The sequence below is a fragment of the Dermacentor albipictus genome, unplaced genomic scaffold, assembly GCF_038994185.2.
Source record: "Dermacentor albipictus isolate Rhodes 1998 colony unplaced genomic scaffold, USDA_Dalb.pri_finalv2 scaffold_11, whole genome shotgun sequence".
Classification (NCBI taxonomy): domain Eukaryota; kingdom Metazoa; phylum Arthropoda; class Arachnida; order Ixodida; family Ixodidae; genus Dermacentor; species Dermacentor albipictus.
The window spans coordinates 1,099,080-1,118,814 of NW_027225565.1; the positions used below are offsets into that span (position 1 = coordinate 1,099,080).

Genomic DNA, 19,735 nt, shown 5'->3' on the forward strand with positions numbered 1-19,735 from the left:
CAGCAACAACAGTGGCTGTAAACTATTACAGTCAAACTTATTTGTAATGACACGGTATCCAACACAAAGATACTTCCCTTATAATATTTGGTGTAAGTGTACATTCATTACTTGCTAATATCAGTGGGAAACACTCCAGGTTTACTACTCCAGCGTATCTAATAACTGCATATGTTGATGTTCGACTGGACGCGAAAGTAAGCTGCGAAACAGCTGAAAATTTAAGCAAGAGCCTGCCTGCTCTCCTCCTTGAAGGAGGCATTCCAGCTGCAAGCAATGTGACATCGCATGCAATGTTGCTTCAACTTCATGTGGATGTTGCCCGCAGCGCAACCATCGCCAGAAGCTGAAACTGCACAGGGATTTCCATGAAATGCAAAGTGCACAGGACAGCCTCTGAAAAGCACAATGCAACAAGGCAGAAAAAAAAAGGGGGGGAAATGTAGGTTTCTGAACCAAAATAGGTTACCGCAGAAGCTGCAGCCACGGAGTGCCATAGAAACAGTGAAAGCAGTGACGAATGGGTTTGCAAGTGCATGGCATCGAAATATGTATTACCCACGGAAGAAGAGCACATTTTGAGCGCAAGGACAAGAAGGCAAAAAGATATTTAGTGACGGAGAAATATCGTGTAGTATCACCACTGACCACAGCATCTTAACCGTTGTGTGTCTCAGAGTTGGTGTTTGATGACGAATGCACCCACTGAAGTACGAAAACAATTACTGAAACCAGGAAAGCTATTTGGTTTAAAACAGCAGAAAGATGCAAAGAAATGAATTCAACTTATTAAAGGAGGATGCGCTTGAAGGCTTATATGTGTTCCAGTGAGGATATTTAAGCAGTATTTGTTGTTTTGTGGCATGATTTCATAGAGAACAGAGCCAGCCGCTGGTAAACCCAAGGCTAGTACTGTAGATAAACGTTGACTCTACATATGGGTGCTGTTCTGTGTTGAACCATGCAGGGCGATGACGTAGCTTCTGTGTGATGCAAGTCTGCAAGATATTTCACGAGAAAAACGAACTCTGCAATAATAAAAAAAAAGCATTGGAGGCAGTAGTTACGAGGCAGTGGCTCTAACATGCGAGATGAAAGGGTAATGGTGCTTGTGGATACTGGCTGAGGCAAGTGGAAAGAACTTGGGCACGAGGAAGGGGTCCACCCTCTTGCACCATTGCTTTAGCACATTTCTTTGCTTCTGTCATGGCTACTAAAATACTCAGTTTAATACTTGGCAAGCAACGCTGCAGAAGCTACACAAAGTGTGGTTCCAGTAGTCTCACTCTGCGTCATTTGCAGTGCAGTTGTTTTTTTATCTCCAATGTCTTCTATGGAACAATTACTGTCATATCTTGAAACATACAAGTATGAGACTTCATGTCCTGTGACGTATACCAATAGGATAGATGCATTATTTCAACTCTGGTTAATTTGTGTTTTCGATTAATTTGATCACAGGTTATGGCCAAAGGTTATAACCCGAAGGTTATGAAGCCATTATGGCCGGTGCCCATGCATTTTTATGGGTCCAAACTTTCGTTATTTCAATCCTGAAATTGGCCTTCACCAGATAATTCAACCTTGACCAGTCAGCATGCATGTGCCTGACCCCTGTGGTGGCCCCAATAGCGAACCCATTAGTGGCAGCGTCTGTCTCTGCGGAGCTTAGGGGGACAGCAAATGCGTTGAACATCATTTCCCATTGAAAACACCCATTTTTGGCCTGCCCTCGGAAAATCTTCAAGCAATAACAGTAACTCGCAATGTCCGATTACAATATTTACCAAGTTCTAGTGCACATCTTTCTTTTTTTTTTATTGTGATAACAATTATGTATACGGACACTCCAGGCACATTTCTGCCTTTGCCGTGATGTTTCTTATAGAGTCCAAGGGTCGTCCAGTCGCGCACCCTACGTTGTAGGTATGTGCAAGTGAAAGCGTGCAAGGGGAGCCAATGATCGCAACTCAATCTTGCCCGTGCGAAAGGGAGGAAAGCTGGGAGGAAGCACGCCACCTTCTGTCGCGCGCGAGGCACCTAGAGTTGCGAGGCATAGAGGGGAGGGGGGGGTTCAAAAATAATTATCCAAAATATATTTTTTTCTGTCCTCTTCAACAATGGCCACAATGGCCACATTGGTACTTCAGAGTGGCACCTGTCGATTAGGTGGGACGGCACCTTTCTAAAACACGAAAACCATATTAAACTACTTGGCGTGGTCTTTGAAGACAAACTCAATTTTCATGCTCATGTTGATTATATGAAGACTAAAGCCAAGGCATTGGTTACACAATTATAGTAAATTTCATTCGACTGCATTACATGCTTAATCCTGCAATTATCTGTCATTTATACAAACAAGTCAAGCTGCTAGCAATTCTATATGTGTCCCCGTTTGGTGGCCCCCTTTCCCCATGACGCATCTCACCACCCGTGTACTGTCTGTGCAATGATCCATCCTTGTTGCGCTGACAGGCGCACATCATACCACTAAAACATCGGCACTTCATGCCCTGGCCAACTGCCCTCTGCTCACAGTGGAGCTAGACAGATTGGCAGCGTGTTTCTCACTGTTCCAACTTTTGTCAGGTGACGCGCTATGGCCAGGACACATTCCATCTAAGCCTAATAGATTTCCCTTGTGACCCGTTTCTGGACCACCCTTGGAGGAAGTTCTATTTCCGTTTTGTCAGACTGGGCCTCTTCGATTTTCGGTGTTCTGGTAGCCCGCTGGCAGCCAGATGGCAGCCAGCTAGTTCCGTTTCTGATAGGAAGTCATGTGGGCTGGTATCCCAAGACAACCCAAACCTGCCCGAAGTTTGCAAAATCAAATGCCGGTACAGCTGGCTAAATGGAAAAATGCTACCAGCATGGCAGTGCCCGGCGAGGCCGGCGCGCTCGGTGCAGTCGGCCCATTTAAGCATTGCCAGCTTAACATCGTATAGTTGCGTTCAGGGATACAATCACTTTTGCGCGACTCGGCGCAGAACGTTCACTGGGGCAACCTCTCCTTGCGCTGCGCAACAGATGGCCTCCGACGCGGCGAATGAAAAGACGCGAAATCGCACGTAAGTGATTGTATACCCGAAAGCGATATCTCGAGGATCCCTGCTCGCAACGATCATGTCGCCCACCAGCTACATTGACGAGTTGGCGTTGTGTCATCCCAAGAGATTAAAAAGCAGGTGATTGGGTACGTCTCATACGCATAAAATTTTGTGCCGACCTGCTTGGGCTTCGATTTCAGAAAGTTTGTTGTGGCTGATTGTCCCTAAGGACAATCAGCCACAACAAACCAACAAACAATCAAACTTAGGATTGACCCTAAGGAGCTGCGGACGCAGCTGGCGCATGAAAATGCACGCCGCCTGTGACCAGCGAAATGTTCACACATTGGTCGCGATCATGAGAGCAATAAGCCAATGTACGTGTGTTTAATGTACCGAGTGCAATCAGTGCATTCTTAGATCAACGGCCTGCAGTCGAACACATATTGGTTTCGAGCGGCCACCTAAGCATACGACGGAGAGACGGAGCGAACACAGGCTAGCTGCAAAGCCTTCGGTAACTGCAGGAGATATATACATACGCCAGATATGTGAAAAGGAAGGCCACCAGAGAAGGGAAGAAGAAGAAGCGCCGAGCAGTGCAGACGTGGAAGCATCGGCTCCGTTTTTTTTTCCATGCTCCGCTCGCCAATTTTGAGAGTACAACGAAAAGAAGCATACCACTGGATCCACGAAGCGACGGCGAATCGACTGACACCAAGATTCGAGGTGGGGCTTCTATTTTCACAATTTTACAGAACCTTTTCTGCTCCTAGACGCCGACTTGAGCTTAGCGGAGCTAAGCTTAGTGAGGAGTAGGGCCCTTGTTGGGCCTAGTAAGCCCACCTGCCCGCAGGCATGGCGGATACAAGCATGGAAGATGATTTTTCTGGAAATGAAAGAAACAATGGTCAGGAAGACTTCGGCTGGCAAGTCGTGGCTGGCCGAAGATCACGAGCTATCACAAAGGCTGTGGATGAGGAGAGCACATTGCCACGCAGTCAGCGAGATCATGGCGCCAAGAAAACCGCCGTCGGTGGAATGATTAAGAATCGGGTTATCAGAGCTTCGAGAATGCCTCAACTGCCTGAGGAGCACAGCAAGATCATTATACGGCCTCGAGGAGGGCTCAATTTGAACAAGGTGAGCACCACCACGATTGGTTCTGCAGTCATTGAGGCGTCCGGCCTAACGGAAGACGAGGCCCGTGAAGATGTTGTCTGCCCAAACTTCACTCAAAATATCATCGTAGTCAGCACACCTAAGCCCGAACATGCTGCGAAGTACGTCAGAATCAAGTCTTTCAAGATCATGGCTGCGGAATATGAGATAAATGCATACGAAGCGGCACCACATGCCACATGCAAAGACGTCATCCGAAGAGTGGACATCAGAGACTCCCAAGCTATGATAACAAGAAACATCGTGCATGACTTGAACCCGCTTGCGCTGGCTGCTAAGCGCATCAAGACGTCGGAATCGGTCATAGTACTTTTCGATGGACTCAAAGTGCCCAATTTTGTCAGGTATGGATCCACACTAGTGAGATGCTACCTTTACAGGAAGCAATTCGACGTCTGCTTCACCTGCGGAAGGGTCGGGCACCGCTCTGATGTGTGTCCAACACCTGACTTTGTTCAGTGCAGAGGTTGTGGAACTCGCAACCCAGGAGATGAACATGTGTGTGTACCTAGGTGTAAATTTTGTGACGGCGATCACCCTACCGGCGACAAATTTTGTAAGAAAAGATTTCAAGTCCCTTACGTCGTACGACTCTGTCGAAGAGAGCGCAACAGGACTCGGTCGTCAACAAGAGCGCAGTCGGAGGCGCATCAGCTGGCGCCCAACCATCGCCCCGAGGACAGGGAGCACTCGCGCTCCAGGAGTCGCACCAGATCCAGGCATCGTTCGCTATCCAGGGAGAGAAGGCGCTCCAAGTCAAGGGAAGCGCAGGTGCACTTCGTGCAAAGAGACTCAATCCCTGGCGAGAAGACGACGCCAGGAACCACCTGGGCTGACAAAGTCAAAGGTATGGCGAGGGTTGCTGGGGGCGCCTCGGCGGCTGTGGGTGATGACAATGATGCCAGAATAGAGCAATTAATTAAAGAAGTAGCCTCTTTAAGAAAAGCTAATGAAGAATTGACCAGGCAGGTAGTAGAGCTTCGTAAAAAAGAGCAGTCAAGCCCTGCTAGTGTAGAGATAGATAGACCTGTGAGCAAAAGCAACGATCCCGGGGAATCCAGCTCCCCTGCCCCTAAAATGAGAGCGGTGAGTTCCGAGGGTGATTCAGTCTTCTCAGCCCTCAGTGAAATAAACGAGGCAATAAAAGCGTTAAGAGAGACAGTGGAAACGACCAACTTTAGAGTGGACAAATTGTGGAAATGGAGGCTAACGGCAGAGAAAAGACTTAGGAAAATGGAGGCACGAGGGGATGACGACGATGAGTATCTGCCATCGGAGGCGGATAGTATAAAGTCCATTCCTGGATTGTCGGGGGCCATCACAAAGAGGAAAATAGCAGGTAATAGAAAGGCATCCTCACCTAAACACAATGGACAGTAATCATGGATTTAACGTGTGGCAATGGAATTGTCGTGGGTTCCAACACAAAAAAGCAGCACTGCAACAGGTGATCAGGTCATCTGAGGCCAGGCCAAAGGTAATTATGCTGCAGGAAACCTTAGCGGACGAAATTATGCTCACTGGGTACAAAGTTATATGTAGAGACAAAAGAATGGGGAGGGGGTTGGCGACCCTCATTGACAAAAAGTTGCCGTACATTGAGCATGAGATTCACCTTAGACATTCCAGGTTTGAATTTATTCTAGTTGAGATTATACTTAAAAGAAACAGAGGTAAGACGCAAAGCATTTTCTGCTTGAATATTTACAGCAGTCCTAACGACATGAGACAAAGGTTTAGAGCACTCTTCAACAAGGTGCTTTCGGTTGCCAAAAACTCCCCTCTCATTATTGGAGGGGACTTTAATGCTCCCTATCATACATGGGGATATGCTTGGAACACAAAGAAGGGAGAGGAGCTATGGAGTCTTGCCATGGATCTGGGATTATGCTTGATTACTGATCCTGCGTATCCCACCCGTTGTGGCACTTCCACAAGCAGGGACTCCACGCCAGATCTTACTTTTGTGAACAATTCAAGAGGAGCCCATTGGGAAAATTCAAACTTGGATCTCGGAAGCGATCATTACATCATACACATAACAATACGCATACCGAGACAGGAAACAAGAATCTTCAAATTCACTGATTGGGATCACTTCAGAAAAATTAGGGCGAACAGAGGGACAGTCGGGCCTCCACATGCCAAGCAGGAGCCCCTTCAGACATGGGTCATCCAGCTCAGAGAAGACGTCAAGGAGGCCACTAAAGAAATCAGGACAGAGGAGAATATTGAAGCTATGGACAGCAGGCTGGCGCATCTGATTGAGGCCAAACAGGCTATATTACAGAGATGGAAAACGCAGAGACTTAACAGAAGGCTAAGAAAAAAAATAGCGCAATTAAACAGAGAAATTGATGATCATTCGAAGACCCTCGTGAAGCAACAGTGGGATGAGATCTGTAATTCGGCTGATGGTAGACTCAAACATGGAGGTAGCTGGAACCTCCTCAAGCACTTGCTCAACGAGAATGAAACAAGGACAAGCAAGAGAACAGCTATAGCTAAGTTGGTTCATCAGGAAAGCCAAGATAAAACAGAGAGGGATATCATGGATAGTCTCGCAGCCAAATATCTCCCACTTAAACAACCAAACGAAGGAGAGGAGAGCCCCGAGTATACGGGAGGCATATGTGAAGAACTTGACCAGGACTTCACTGAGAGTGAAGTGAGGGCCGCTCTTCACAGTCTTAATGGTAGATCGGCGGCTGGACCTGACGGAATAACTAACAAGATGTTAAGAAATCTAGATGATGCATCAATCTATTATCTAACTGAACACTTCAATGAATGTTGGAGAAAAGGGGTATACTCAGAGGAATGGAGGGTGGCCAATACTATCCTCATACCAAAGCCAGGCAAACAACTCACTCTAGACAACCTCCGTCCTATTTCCTTAACGTCATGTCTAGGCAAAGCTATGGAACATGTCATCCTAAATCGACTCACGAAATACGTTGAGCAGAACGAGATCCTCCCATACAACTTGATCGGCTTTCGTCCAGGGCTGTCAACTCAGGATGCTATGCTGCTGATCAAACATCAACTTATACAGGCTAGCCCAGCGCATACGAAAGCTCTTTTGGGATTGGATGTGGAAAAAGCTTTTGATCGTATAAAGCATAAGGCAATACTTGACGTTCTCTCGGAGATGGGTTTGGGTAAGAGACTTTTTAACATGATTAAGGACTTTCTTAGAAATAGAACTGCACAACTCATGCTGGGTGAGCTTAAATCAGAAGCTAAGAATTTGGGAAATAGGGGCACTCCACAAGGGGCTGTGCTCTCACCCATGCTATTCAATTTAGCAATGTCCAAGGTTGCAAGAAATCTGGAGAAAATTGAGGGTATACGTTATGTGATATATGCTGACGACATAACCATATGGAGTGCCAAGGGCAATATAGGACAGACAGAGAACAGATTACAGGAAAGTTTATACGTTGTAGAGAACACACTGAAAGCCATGGGGCTGAAATGCTCGGCAGCCAAATCAGAACTCTTAGTCATTAAACATTGCAGAAAAGGTCGTAAACCAAGAGGTTACATTCCGGAAGATGAGCCAAGAGTGTGCTTATATACTCATGAAGGATCCGCAATCAGGCTAGTTGATAAAATCAAGGTTCTTGGGTATCACATAGACGGAAACAATACTAACTACAGAACAATACAACATATCTCGAATAAAACAGATGAGGTCATTAGGTTACTAAGGAGAATTACCAATAGACACAGAGGCCTGGGAGAAGACAGCGCTTTGAGGATAATACATGCCTTTGCTCTCTGTCACTTCACTTATGTGGCTGGATTATTCAAATGGAAGCAGGCAGAACTTAACAAACTTAATGTGATGCTCAGGAAGCTCGTTAAAGTAGCCCTAGGTATACCCAGTAACGCTGCAACCGACAAACTCATGAGTCTAGGGGTGCACAATACAATGCAAGAAATTGCGGAGGCCCAACAGCTAGCGCAACACGAAAGATTGACAAAGTCACGAGCAGGCACGAACATATTACAGGCAATAGGTGCAGAACTGAATACATCGAGGAGTCCAATAGAGGCTGAAGTAGAATTAATGACTGAAGTTAGGAGCAAGATCAGAACCAACCCTCTCCCCAGAAACATGCATCCAGAATATAATGTCGAAAGGAGAAAGGCAAGAGCTAAAGCACTCTTGAAGGAAATAGAGCAGCAGAACCAACTGGCAGCTATAGTTGATGCCGCCTGGGTGAACGGTAAAGAAGCCTATACGGCCATTGTATCAAATTATCAAGGGAAGGTGCAAGACGCTCTCAGAATTTTTACCAAGGACCCCACGGTGGCGGAACAAGCGGCAATTGCTCTAGCCATCAGGAGTAATAAGTGGGCCTTCATTTACAGTGATTCGAAAACCGCTGTAAAGTGTTTTGATAAAGGCTACGTAGCTGGAGTTGCAGCTAAACTTTTTGAAAACATTGTGATTATGACAACTGAAATCCGATGGTTTCCTGCGCATATGGGGAAAGTGGACGAGACTCGGGTAAACCTCAATGAGGTTGCTCATGACTTGGCACGAGGACTTGCTAACCGTGACAGTCACAACCGAGCCGTTCACCATCAAGCGAGGGAATCCAGAGATCATTTATTAACATACAATGATGTTACCAAACATTACTATTTAGGACGCAGTCAATTCCCATTGCCACATTCAAAACTGAACAGGGCTCAGGCAGTCTCACTGCACTTATTGCAAACGGGTACATATCCCACACCGTACACCATTAATAAAATATATCCAGAGAGGGAGATTAAGATGGAATGCAATGATTGTAATGGCATCATTGGAATCAGACATATGCTGGCGGGGTGTCCCGCGACTCTCCCCAACCTCGTTGAAGAATGGACACAGTGGGAGAAAAGGATTCAAAGCCCATTGTTTCAGGACCAACTAAGGGCAGTCCAGAGGGCCCATGATGTCGCTGAAAGGCTTGGCCTGACAGTGCCAACGTGGGAGCGGCCCGCCTTGGCTTGAGAAGTCGAGCCTCCGGACCTCAGTACAATAAAAGTTTTCACACACACACACCAGAGAAAGACGAACCCAAAATGTACCGCAATGTGTGAATGAGCGCCTACAACTTGCGTGGAACACGATGCAGATAACATGCACGCATGAGAGCACAGTGCGCTGATCCCTGCCGCGAAGAAGCCTTCAAAAGACACACACATACACACACAAAAGCTTCAAACGGTTCACCACTGCTCGTATCACACCGCTTCGCAATGCGGAACGGAGCGTAAGCACCTAAAAAAGATAACACTAGAAATAAGGAAATCCGAAGATGACCGTAGACAGTCAGGTGAGCGAGGTATAACTAAGTCCTCAAGCGCCCGCATTGCAATCTGTGAAGCCCCCGCAAAGATGGTGGCGAACGCCCATCGCCTCTTTTAGTCGTCTGCTGGCCAGAGAACTTCCAGAGAGCAGCCAGGCCAAAATCGTCCTGGCGGGTTCTGGTAGCCCACGGGTAGCCAGAACCGTCCAGCGCAAGCAAAACGAACGCCCGGTGGAAGTGCATAGCATGGTGGGCGGAGCAACCCGAGAAAAATGAAGACACTCTGGCTGGCTCTGGCAGCCCGCGGGTAGCCAGAAGTGGAAAATCGAAGAAGCCCACTGACTCCTACTCAGGCCAGCCAGATATCTCGCACTCCTGTGTATCATTTATGAATGGACAGTGCCTTTACTAGCACCACGGCGGGTGCAGCATTTGTCGTGTTTGACCAATTGGTCACTTGACTAGCCTACTAAAGTTTCGGGTGATGAAAGCAACCAGCGCATATAGCGCTGAGGTAACCATGTTCACTGAAGTACTCGTGTATGTTAACACCTTGCACGATACGGTCTTACTACATATTTACACATATTGCCTCTCGCTGCAGGTCACCTTCTCAATCCTTCACGTCACAAACGTAGGAGTTCGACTGATAAGCAGGTGCTCCACTCCCAGGCGCTCAAAGGGCGCCACATGGCCCGGGACACAGGGGCATGGTATGCACCGAGTTCATCGACACGGAACTACCTCTGCTCTCCTTCGTCTACGGGAACTATTGACATGCTCTGGGAAAGCCTTTTATCTCTTAAATAATTTCAAACGCGCCTCTACAAAATTTCACATAACCAATGGCACCATTATTGGCAGCATGAAGGGAAGGGTACCAGTTTATATCAATGGATACGAAGTGTCCATGAAAGCCCGAGCTGGTTCCCTCCCAATCCGCCACTTGGACACCTCTTTACTGGCCATTTCCCATACTACCTCTACCGTTTTTACCTTCGCAATACAAGCCTTTGCACGTGTGCTATGATGTGTGAGGACGAGGCATTACTTCACCTCATGTCTGCACTGCGCACATCATCGCCCAACTGTGTGGCATCTCATACATCACTGACATTTCACCGGCCTCTTATCCTGTATTTATCGTTAGCACTGACATGCGTGCCATGCTTTTGCAGCTGGTACACAAGATTGCAGTTTCTGTCATGCTCACTTCTAGTGCTTCCTCGCTTCCGGATGCCTATTGACATTCCTGCTTTCCTTTTTCGCGCTTCTCAGTACCTTTCTTCGTCCCGCCTCGCCCTGTCATTTCTCGTCTTTTTCATTTTGCTTTTGCATGTCTATTAGCTGCCATTTCCACTGCTTAAGCCAACTATGGCGGGGTTCACTTTGTGCCAAATGGCTCTAATTAACTGCTTCATTCTCACTGTCTCCTTTGTTGTTAATGCAAGAAAGAAGAGAAGTTTCTCTAACCCTTGTAACGTTGCTTGCTATGGGCAAAGAAAGTATAGACCCTTTTAAATATGTTTGCTGTAGTGCTCCGTGAACAAAAAGTGCACGCACACAGGAGAAGGCCCAGCTTTTAACTATTCTTGCAGTAAAATGTAGCAGTGATGGCAACAGCTAAACCATTATCAAGCACAACACTTGAGTTTTTTCGTGCAGTATTAGTTGCATAAAACATTGGTAGCAATATTACTTGGAGAAAGCACAGGTTTTCCTTGTTTGTCTTTTGTGCCTTTCCTTTACTCCTTTATTTTTTTGGGCTTAAGTTAGCTCTTTCCATGTCAGTGCTAGCTTGTCTTGACTGCAATGCACACCAAGGTGCACATTGCTGTCACTGATTAGTGAAGAAACGCCGCTCTTAGCACTTGCATTTACACTTTCACCTGTTTTCATTGCACAATTGGTTGTAATGCATATTAATGCAATTAGCATTCTTTTTAACTTCATCCACTTTGATAAATGCTTGTTTGCCTGTCTGTATCTAATGTCTTTCCTGCCAACTTTAGTCAATGGGCATTCCATGGCCTAGCACACCGGGCTGCTGTACCAAAGAAACCCATGTTCGAAACCAGGTGTTGGACCAATTTGGGGCCCCTTCATACATGATGCTCTTCGATGAACCTCTTTTACGACACCAAACTGAGTCATTGGGTATGTGCTGCTCTCCAATGACAAAAAGAAAAAATCTTAAAATTTTTTTGGTGCTGTGTGGAATCAAACCTGACAACTTTGGCAGCAGCTGCATACAGCGCAGTCAAGCGGGCTCTACCTTGCAGGCGATCTGTGATGGGTACAGAGTCTAGGCACTGCGAGGCCGATAGCTTCTTGTGTGCTGTGTTCTGGCCGCTTCGTTCGCTTTGAAGCGAGAGGAAGCAAGACGGATGATTTGCTCACTGCTGCTGCTGCTCTTCTCACACCAACGTTTTGGCAGCGAGTGCCTGCAGTCACTGAGTGAGATGTGTTCATGTTTGCCTGTGCTCATGTGACACCATGCTTGTTAATCCAGTTAGTAAGCGAATGTTTACAAGTTTATACAGCCAATAAAACTACTCTCCTTATTTTGTATAGCTAACTAATAATTTAATATTGTAATACATACTTCACCTTTCAGGTGAAACTGCAATTTTTTTTACGTTCATCTAATATTGACTGCAACTGATTTTCACATCGGATTTCTTTTTCAACACTTTGAAAGCATATGTACAGCATATTATGGGAAATCCTTTCTATCATGTCGAGTTCACTCATACAAGTGAAATCGCAGATCAACCTTCCACAGAAGCTTGACTAGCAGCTTAACCTCTTAATGTTTAAGCACAACCTGCGCAAGTGTCGTTATTACTGGAAATGCAGTAGAAAGCATGCGAAGGCTCCAGTGTCAGTTCAAGGTGCACGACTATTAATCTTGATTACAGAGAGAGGCTGATCAAACATGATAACTGAGTATTAGGAGGTTAGCAGATCTTCCCCATCTTGACAACCCTTGCTTGAAGAGCCTAAAGAATACAGAAATTGAACCAGGCACCTATTACAAGGAATCAAAACAAACACTCCCTGTGCCAATAGGTGCACACCTGTTTTTACATTTCAAAGCCGTGGTTTTGCTGCATATATAGCATGGGCACTCCAAGGCTAGTTCTCATGCCACCAAATCTGAATAAATTTTTTGCCATGGAAACCAGGTGGAAGGCACATATCTTTGTATATTTCTGATTTTCTGATGCTATCAGTGCTTTCATTAAAATGGCAAATTATTTCTCATTTACGCTTAAAAGCCTTCTTTGCAATTTCATGCAAGAATTCTCAAAAACATTTCAAGCAATTATTTCTGCTGTACTTCCATTCAGAGCACCAACAGTTAGGCTGCAAGTTTATGTATAACAGCATGTTTTGCAACACATATATCTTGAAATAAGATGGTAAAACATGAATGCAGTGAAAACGAGTACATATTTCCAGTTCCATATTTCCTCGCCGTGCTTAGGCGGCTGCTGTCGAGTCAGTGGTGGTGCGGGCGTTCACCGCGCGTCATGCTTTTACGAACAAAAATCGTGCCATGCGGTTCCAGCTTAAGTCACCAAAAGTTTGAGGTACTGCATATTGATTACAATTCCAGGCTACTAACTCACCATTCTGAATATTGAATGGGACCGGGAACTCCTCTGGTTTGCTTCAGTGCTGGCCACGTGGCGACGGCCTGCAAGAAATGAAATTGGAGGATATAAGCTGAAAGATTTTCATTTTCATAACTGCCAACCTGGGGCACTTAGAATTCAGATTTGCTCTTAGCATTCTTAGGGTACTTCACCTACTTTTGAGGGGATGTTTGTCTATCTGTATCTCTAACCACTTTGCAACCGACTTGGGTAACTATGTGCCACTCTACAATGGCAGAAAAACAAGACATTTAAGATTTCTCCAGTGCTTAGGCAGAATTGAACCTGCGTCCCACAAATTCAGACGAGCTTTTCTTAATGTATGTTTACACAAGTTCCACGCATGGTCTTTGTGGTGGTGCCGCTGAAAGACTCAGTGTGCCCAGAGGGAAGCATGAGAGTGGAGCCCGGCTGCATACATGCTTCATACAAGGTGCGTCTTTGTGGGGCGTCGATAATTTGCTTCATTGCTGAACGTATTATTGTCGACATTCATCATGAGATGGGTTCCGCTGCAACTTTTTTTTCAGGGCCACAGCAAAACCACAAATGGCATTCAGTACAGTGATTAGAAGTCTCTGTGCTCCTACGGTGACCAGAAGTGCCACGTGCATGCATTTATAATCAAGGAACCCATACTATGTCAAGTGACAGTGGCCCCTTTACATTTTTAATGTGTCACTGTACATCGTGGCTGCATAAAAGCAAAGCTGACTTAAGAAAACCGGCCACTATGCAACGTAGACTAAACCTCTGCCTCATCCGCGCTCCTCAACACACGTTTTGACGTGAAGTGAACTTAGGCCTACACAACCTACACACAACTGGCTTAGATTCAAATCTAACTTCAATTAACTACCTAGCACATAACGACAATTACAATGCAGTTGTGCTAAATCATGCATTATTTTTGTTTCATGGTAGAGTTGAGGATGTCTCTCTGGCGATTTAAGGCTGTGTAAATACAGTCGAACCTCGATATACCGAACAGCGCGATGATCGCAAAATAGTTCGATATAGCCAGAATTCGATATATAATATCACGTAGAAAACGCGTCAAAAACTAGCGCAAAATCAATCAATGAACCAATCGTGGTGCAATAGATAATCACATGAAGCTTCAAACAAAGTATTTATTTAGTTCGCTGAAAGTACTGAAGCAGCGTAGCCTGCTTCATATTGGCAACCACGTGCTTGACCACGGCGTCCTCAACATAGTCCAAACGGTCCACAAGAGACAGTCCAGTGCCTTCTATTGCGCCGCAGTAGCGGCGTACAACGGCCAAAGCAGCTACAGCCTCAGTTCCAGTCGGGAGCGGGGCAACATCAGCGCTTGCTGGATCAGCCTCGGCAGCGTCTTCGTTTGGCCGCTCAGCAGTCACTTCTGCCGCGATCTCCACGTCTGTCAACTCCGCCACTGTTCCGGTGCTGTCGTAACCGCCAACGAAGTCCTTAATGCACATGATGTGTGGCTCAGCACCGACAAAACGCTCCAACTGGCTCCACGGCCGCCTCGATCACGCGCGCACGGCGGGGGCAAGCCTCGGCGTGCGCGCGTGATCGAGGCAGCCGTGCTGGCTCCAAGCCGCCGCGTGTGTACACCGCTACGTTCAAATGGCGCCCTCGGTGCAACCAATGTGGGCAGCTGTCGTATGCAGCAGTCTGGAACGCCCATCGCGCCGCCGCTATCTTCGCGAGTGTTGCGGGAAAGCTTGCCTCCTGTCAACAGAGCGCACTTGGTTTGGGGCGGCGGAGTTCGATATATCCATTTTACATCCGGCCCCGTTCGAAATAAAGAATTAAAAATGCATGCGATTTTCCATGTAATATAGAAATTGTTCGATATACGCAATAATTCGATATATCCGTGTTCCATATATCGAGGTTTGACTGTACAATCTGCAGGGTTGGCAGGTAAGCATATTCATGCGAATTAAAACTATAAAAAATCTCATGCGAATGCAATATCTACCATAGTGGAAAGATATGTATGCTATCATCAATGCTATGAGAGCCTGATGGGTAATGGCCAGCAAAGCTGCACAATAATTTTCTTTGCATGTGAAATCCATGACAGGAGACTTACGTTCACCATCGTTCATTGCAGACTCAATTTCTTCCTTGGAGCCAACAGGAACTTCAGTCAAATCCACAATGACAGGCTGGCCATCCTAAATGAGCCAAGAAAGCATAGAAGCCAGTTGTACCAATGCTGTAAACATGATGGGGTTAACTCTTTGAGGGTCTATTTTTTTTGCCATATGCGACTGCCCAGGGTCGATTTTTTTTTATTGCAGATTCCAATTCTTCTGGGGACTTATTTTTAAAAAACTTTACCGTAATTTTTCTAGGGTGAACATAAAGTGAGAAATATATTTTGCGTCGGTATATATGTACTCTTCATTCATGAATAACAATAAAAAAAGGAAATAAACTTATAAGAATTAAAAATTTCATGCACTGTTATACACATAGTTCAAGGCTTTGAAAATGCGCACACGAAAATATTTCGCAAGACTCAAATGTTCCTGCTCTTACACTAATAGTACATACACCCATAGCATAATCGAACGGTGCAGGTGCGCGCACTCAAGAAAACTGTGTGGTTGTGTGCCCATCAAAAAAGCGAAACATGTGACAAACTTCTGCTAATCATCATCTTATCGCCAACCAGAGCCAATTGGTTTTCGCGAGTGTTAAAAAAAAAAAGCAGCAGAAACGCATACACGGTGGCATTCTTCCTATGCGCGCCCCTGTGAGCACTAAACAAGCGAGAAACAGGAGGTTGCCCTTTGAGCAATTAGTAACGAGATAGCCATCAGTTTTGCAAGCGCAAGAAGCCGAAACCGCCCGTGGAACAAAAACCAAACCGCCGCCCGCGCCCACACGCCAATGCACGAGCAGTAGAATATAGACGTGCAGGAGCAAACTAACTCTAAAACAAACAATGCAATAAAAACCGAGAGAGGGAGGCGCGCGAAAAAAATTCCCTGTATTCCCACATAGTGGCTGCACATGGCAGAAAAGAGAAAGTTAGGAAATTGGCACGCCTTTTAAATGTACAGACGGTGGTGCAAATATACAGCATCGACCATTTTTGGACTTGTTCGCTGCGCCGTATATCTACATCATTGACCCTCAAAGGGTTAATAAAGCTTTAGTTTGTTCATAAACTCCTGGTTGGTTACGGATTACCAGAGTTGTTGACAGTAATAGTGAAGCTGATAGCAACATATTGTGACACTTTGTACAAATACAGTAAACCCTCATTAACTGGAACTTTGATATCTAAAAATATAGGTTGAGTAGCAATTTTTTTCTGGCCATGGTTTCAACCCATTTGTTTCTCAATTATCTCGAAAAGTTTCTGCACCGGACTCCACATATCTCGAAACCTTGGATTGAAAAATACCAGGAAAAAGGCAACCGGGCAGTGTCAGTAGAGTTGCTTCCACTCGCTTTTTACCAGGCGGCAGCTTGCTAACCAGCCGCAGTCCCACGTTATCTCCCCCCTCCTTTTTTTCTATAATCATCATCAGCCTTTATTTATGCCCACTGCAGGACAAAGGCCTCTCCAAGCGATCTCTAATTATTGCTGTCTTGCACTAGCAGATTCCAACTTGTGCCTGCAAATTTCCTCATTTCATCCCCCTCCCAAATTTTCTGCCATTCTCAACAGCACATCTTCATTTTCTTGGCACCCATTCTGCAACTAATGGTCCCCCGGTTACCTACCCCATGCATTACATTACCTGCCCAGCTCCATCTTTTTCTCTTAATGTCAACAAGAATATTGGCTATCTCCATTTGCTCTCCGATTCACACCACTCTCTTAATGTCTCTCAATGCGTTATGCCTAACATTTTTCATTCCATTGTCATTTGCGCGGTCCTTAACTTGTTTTCAACTTCCAAGTTTCTGCCCCATATGTTAGCATCAGAGAATGCAACAGTTGTACACCTGTTTTCAAAGATGGTGGAAAGCTGCCAGCCAGGATCTGGTAATGCCTACCATACGCACTCCAACCAATTTTTATTCTGTAAATTTTCTTCTGAAGGTCAGGGTGTGAGTAGTTTAAAACATACTCCTGTACAGATTGCAGAGCCTGACTGGCAATCATCAATTCTTGTTTCCTTGCCAGGCTATTGAACATTACCCTCGTCATCTGCATATTAATCTTCAACTTCACTCTTGCACCTTCTCAGTTAAAGGGACACTAAAGGTTACTATGAAGTCAAGTTAAAGTGATAAAGCAATGCTCTAGAACGTCTAAGGCATCAATATAATCGCAAACAGAGCTTTAGTAACTGAGAAATTGAGGTAAATGCATGACACGATTTTAGACCCCCCAGCAACATTCCGGTACTAGCCCTATGACAAAGGCAGTCCTCATCATAATTTACGTCACTAGTACTTAACTACTCGTATTAAAAAGATAATTTCATTAGGTTATAAGATGGAAGAAAATGCTACTTGTCTACTTCTGTTCGATTCTAAGAAAAAAGAATATCTTGACATTACCCTTTAGTATGGGTGGTCGAAAGGTTTCGTTTTCTCTCGACTCTGCGCCACGTGCGCTTTGGAGTTTCAGTTGTTTCGTTATCGCGTCGTGCTGCAGTGGCCCTGCTGGATCGCGAAACTTGCATTTGGAACAAGCAGCGAGAATGCCACATCTATGTGATGTCGTGTGATGCGCCAACGGTCCACGGAACTTGGCCAAGGGCAGTTGCAGCGGTGAATCCAATGTTACTTATCACTGTGTGCCAATGAGCGAACCTCTCCATTCGAAGTGGCTAAGTGCCGTACCTCTGCCACAGCGCGTTGGCAGAGCCGAAAAATCGCATAGTGTGCTCGCTACACTTTCGTCCAGAGGATTACGAGTCCAACGCCAACTTTCTGAAGTCATGTGGAGTGCCTTTCAAAGCAATGCTTTCCTGTAGCGCTGTTCCGTTGGTCTTGCCTGCATTCTCCGAAGCGCAAGAACAACTGCAGGTCAAAGACGGAGCAGTGAGTGCGGCATTTGGTTTTTACGAAGGAAAAGCTACAAATGTGCGAATATGTACAGCCATGACATACAGTTGCTGTCGTAGCAGTACGCAACGATGCCGGCCATGCGAGCCCTCAGCAGCAGGTCACGTTCATCAGAGCTTAAATCGCTGAAGTCGAGCTCAGCATCGCGAGCCAATGTGTCGTTGTCAGGGTCGTCCATTGCAACAAGAGTCAAAGTTGGCATCATAAATAAAGAACCAGCTTATCGTTGTGCGCTTTCCTTTTCACTAGCCACCATAGTTCTGCTTTTGCACTGCTGTCGGCTGTCTTGGCTGTTTCTGGCCACACGTTTGCGGTTTGTGAAGAAAAGCCATAGCGCCGTCTGCGGGCGCTGTTTTACTCACCGACAGCGCAGCGTCACAATGAGACCATGACCTCACCACTCCTCAATCGGAGGGCGGCCGATTTGAGCTGCGCTAGAGGCACGCGGACACTTCAGAACGCATTTTCTCTTAAAGTAAGTCTCTTCGTCGCATGAAACAAGCGTTTCGAGGTTTCTGGGATGGTATTTCAATCGGCTGCGTTGACTGATTATTAACCTTTAGTGTCCCTTTAAGGTCCTCGGTCATTTGTTGCAATGCATCTCCAGTGTTACTGTCTATGCATGCATATATAGCCTTCATATAGTCTAGGCTGATTACTACGGGCCTGTGCACAACAAACTTTCAGATATAATGGATCATTTTTCAACCTTAGTTTGGTCTGCCTATTTTATCAATGCAACGAAGTTCACGTTTAATGGACCACACTACAACGGACTATTAGCTACAGTGGACAAAATTGGCAGCAATTTTTGTCGAAATCGGGCATATAAAATGGACTTTTGCGTATTGACAGGGGCTGGCAACCTACTTGCGAGAGTAAGCCGACGATGGCGGCTCAATACTTTGCGCGCGAGGGAGGGAGGAAAGCGGAGCAAAAGCGCGCCACCTTTTGTGCACGAGGCACGGGAGGAGATGAGGGAAAGAGGGGGTTCTACTCCGGTAGCTGCTGTTAACGGCGCAGCCACGCAGGTGTCGTATCTTCAAAGTGATCTGCGAGGTCAACAAAGTGCGCCCAGTGCTGGTAGCTTCGTATGTGCTATGCTTTCAACGTTTAGTTCACGTCGAAGGGGAAGACAGCTCAAAGGTAAATTGGCTCGTTGCTGCTGCCGTGCTCCTCTTAATTTGCTATTGCAATCGATGATTCGCCTTTCAGGCGAAACTGCGACTTTTCTGTTTGGTTTTTGCTTTGGACGTTCGTCACTTACTCTTTGCAATAAATTTGTTAGACATTGCGACGAATGTTTCAGAAGTGAGGCGTCTCAGATATTACGGACTTTGGATAAAATGGACATCTTTTGTTGGATTATCAGGGTCCGTTGTATCGACAGTCAACTGTACATGCACTTCATATATATATCAGCACTTTTGAGCTGACACGATTAGCCCATATACTACACCCACATGAAGCCAGCATGCGCGCCCCCAGTGTTTCAGCGAGA

General features: G+C 45.9%; 1 protein-coding gene across 2 annotated transcripts in view; it reads right to left on the reverse strand.

The window, feature by feature from the left end:
* Positions 1 to 19,735, reverse strand: part of LOC139051243 (uncharacterized) — a 138,090-nt gene that overhangs the window by 79,313 nt on the left and 39,042 nt on the right. For both annotated transcript variants that reach the window (XM_070528232.1, XM_070528233.1), the window contains 2 exons: positions 15,290 to 15,374; positions 13,177 to 13,244 (listed from right to left, as the gene is read on the reverse strand). In XM_070528232.1, coding sequence (XP_070384333.1) covers positions 13,177 to 13,244; positions 15,290 to 15,374 — 153 coding nt within the window. The remainder of the gene's footprint in view (positions 1 to 13,176; positions 13,245 to 15,289; positions 15,375 to 19,735) is intronic.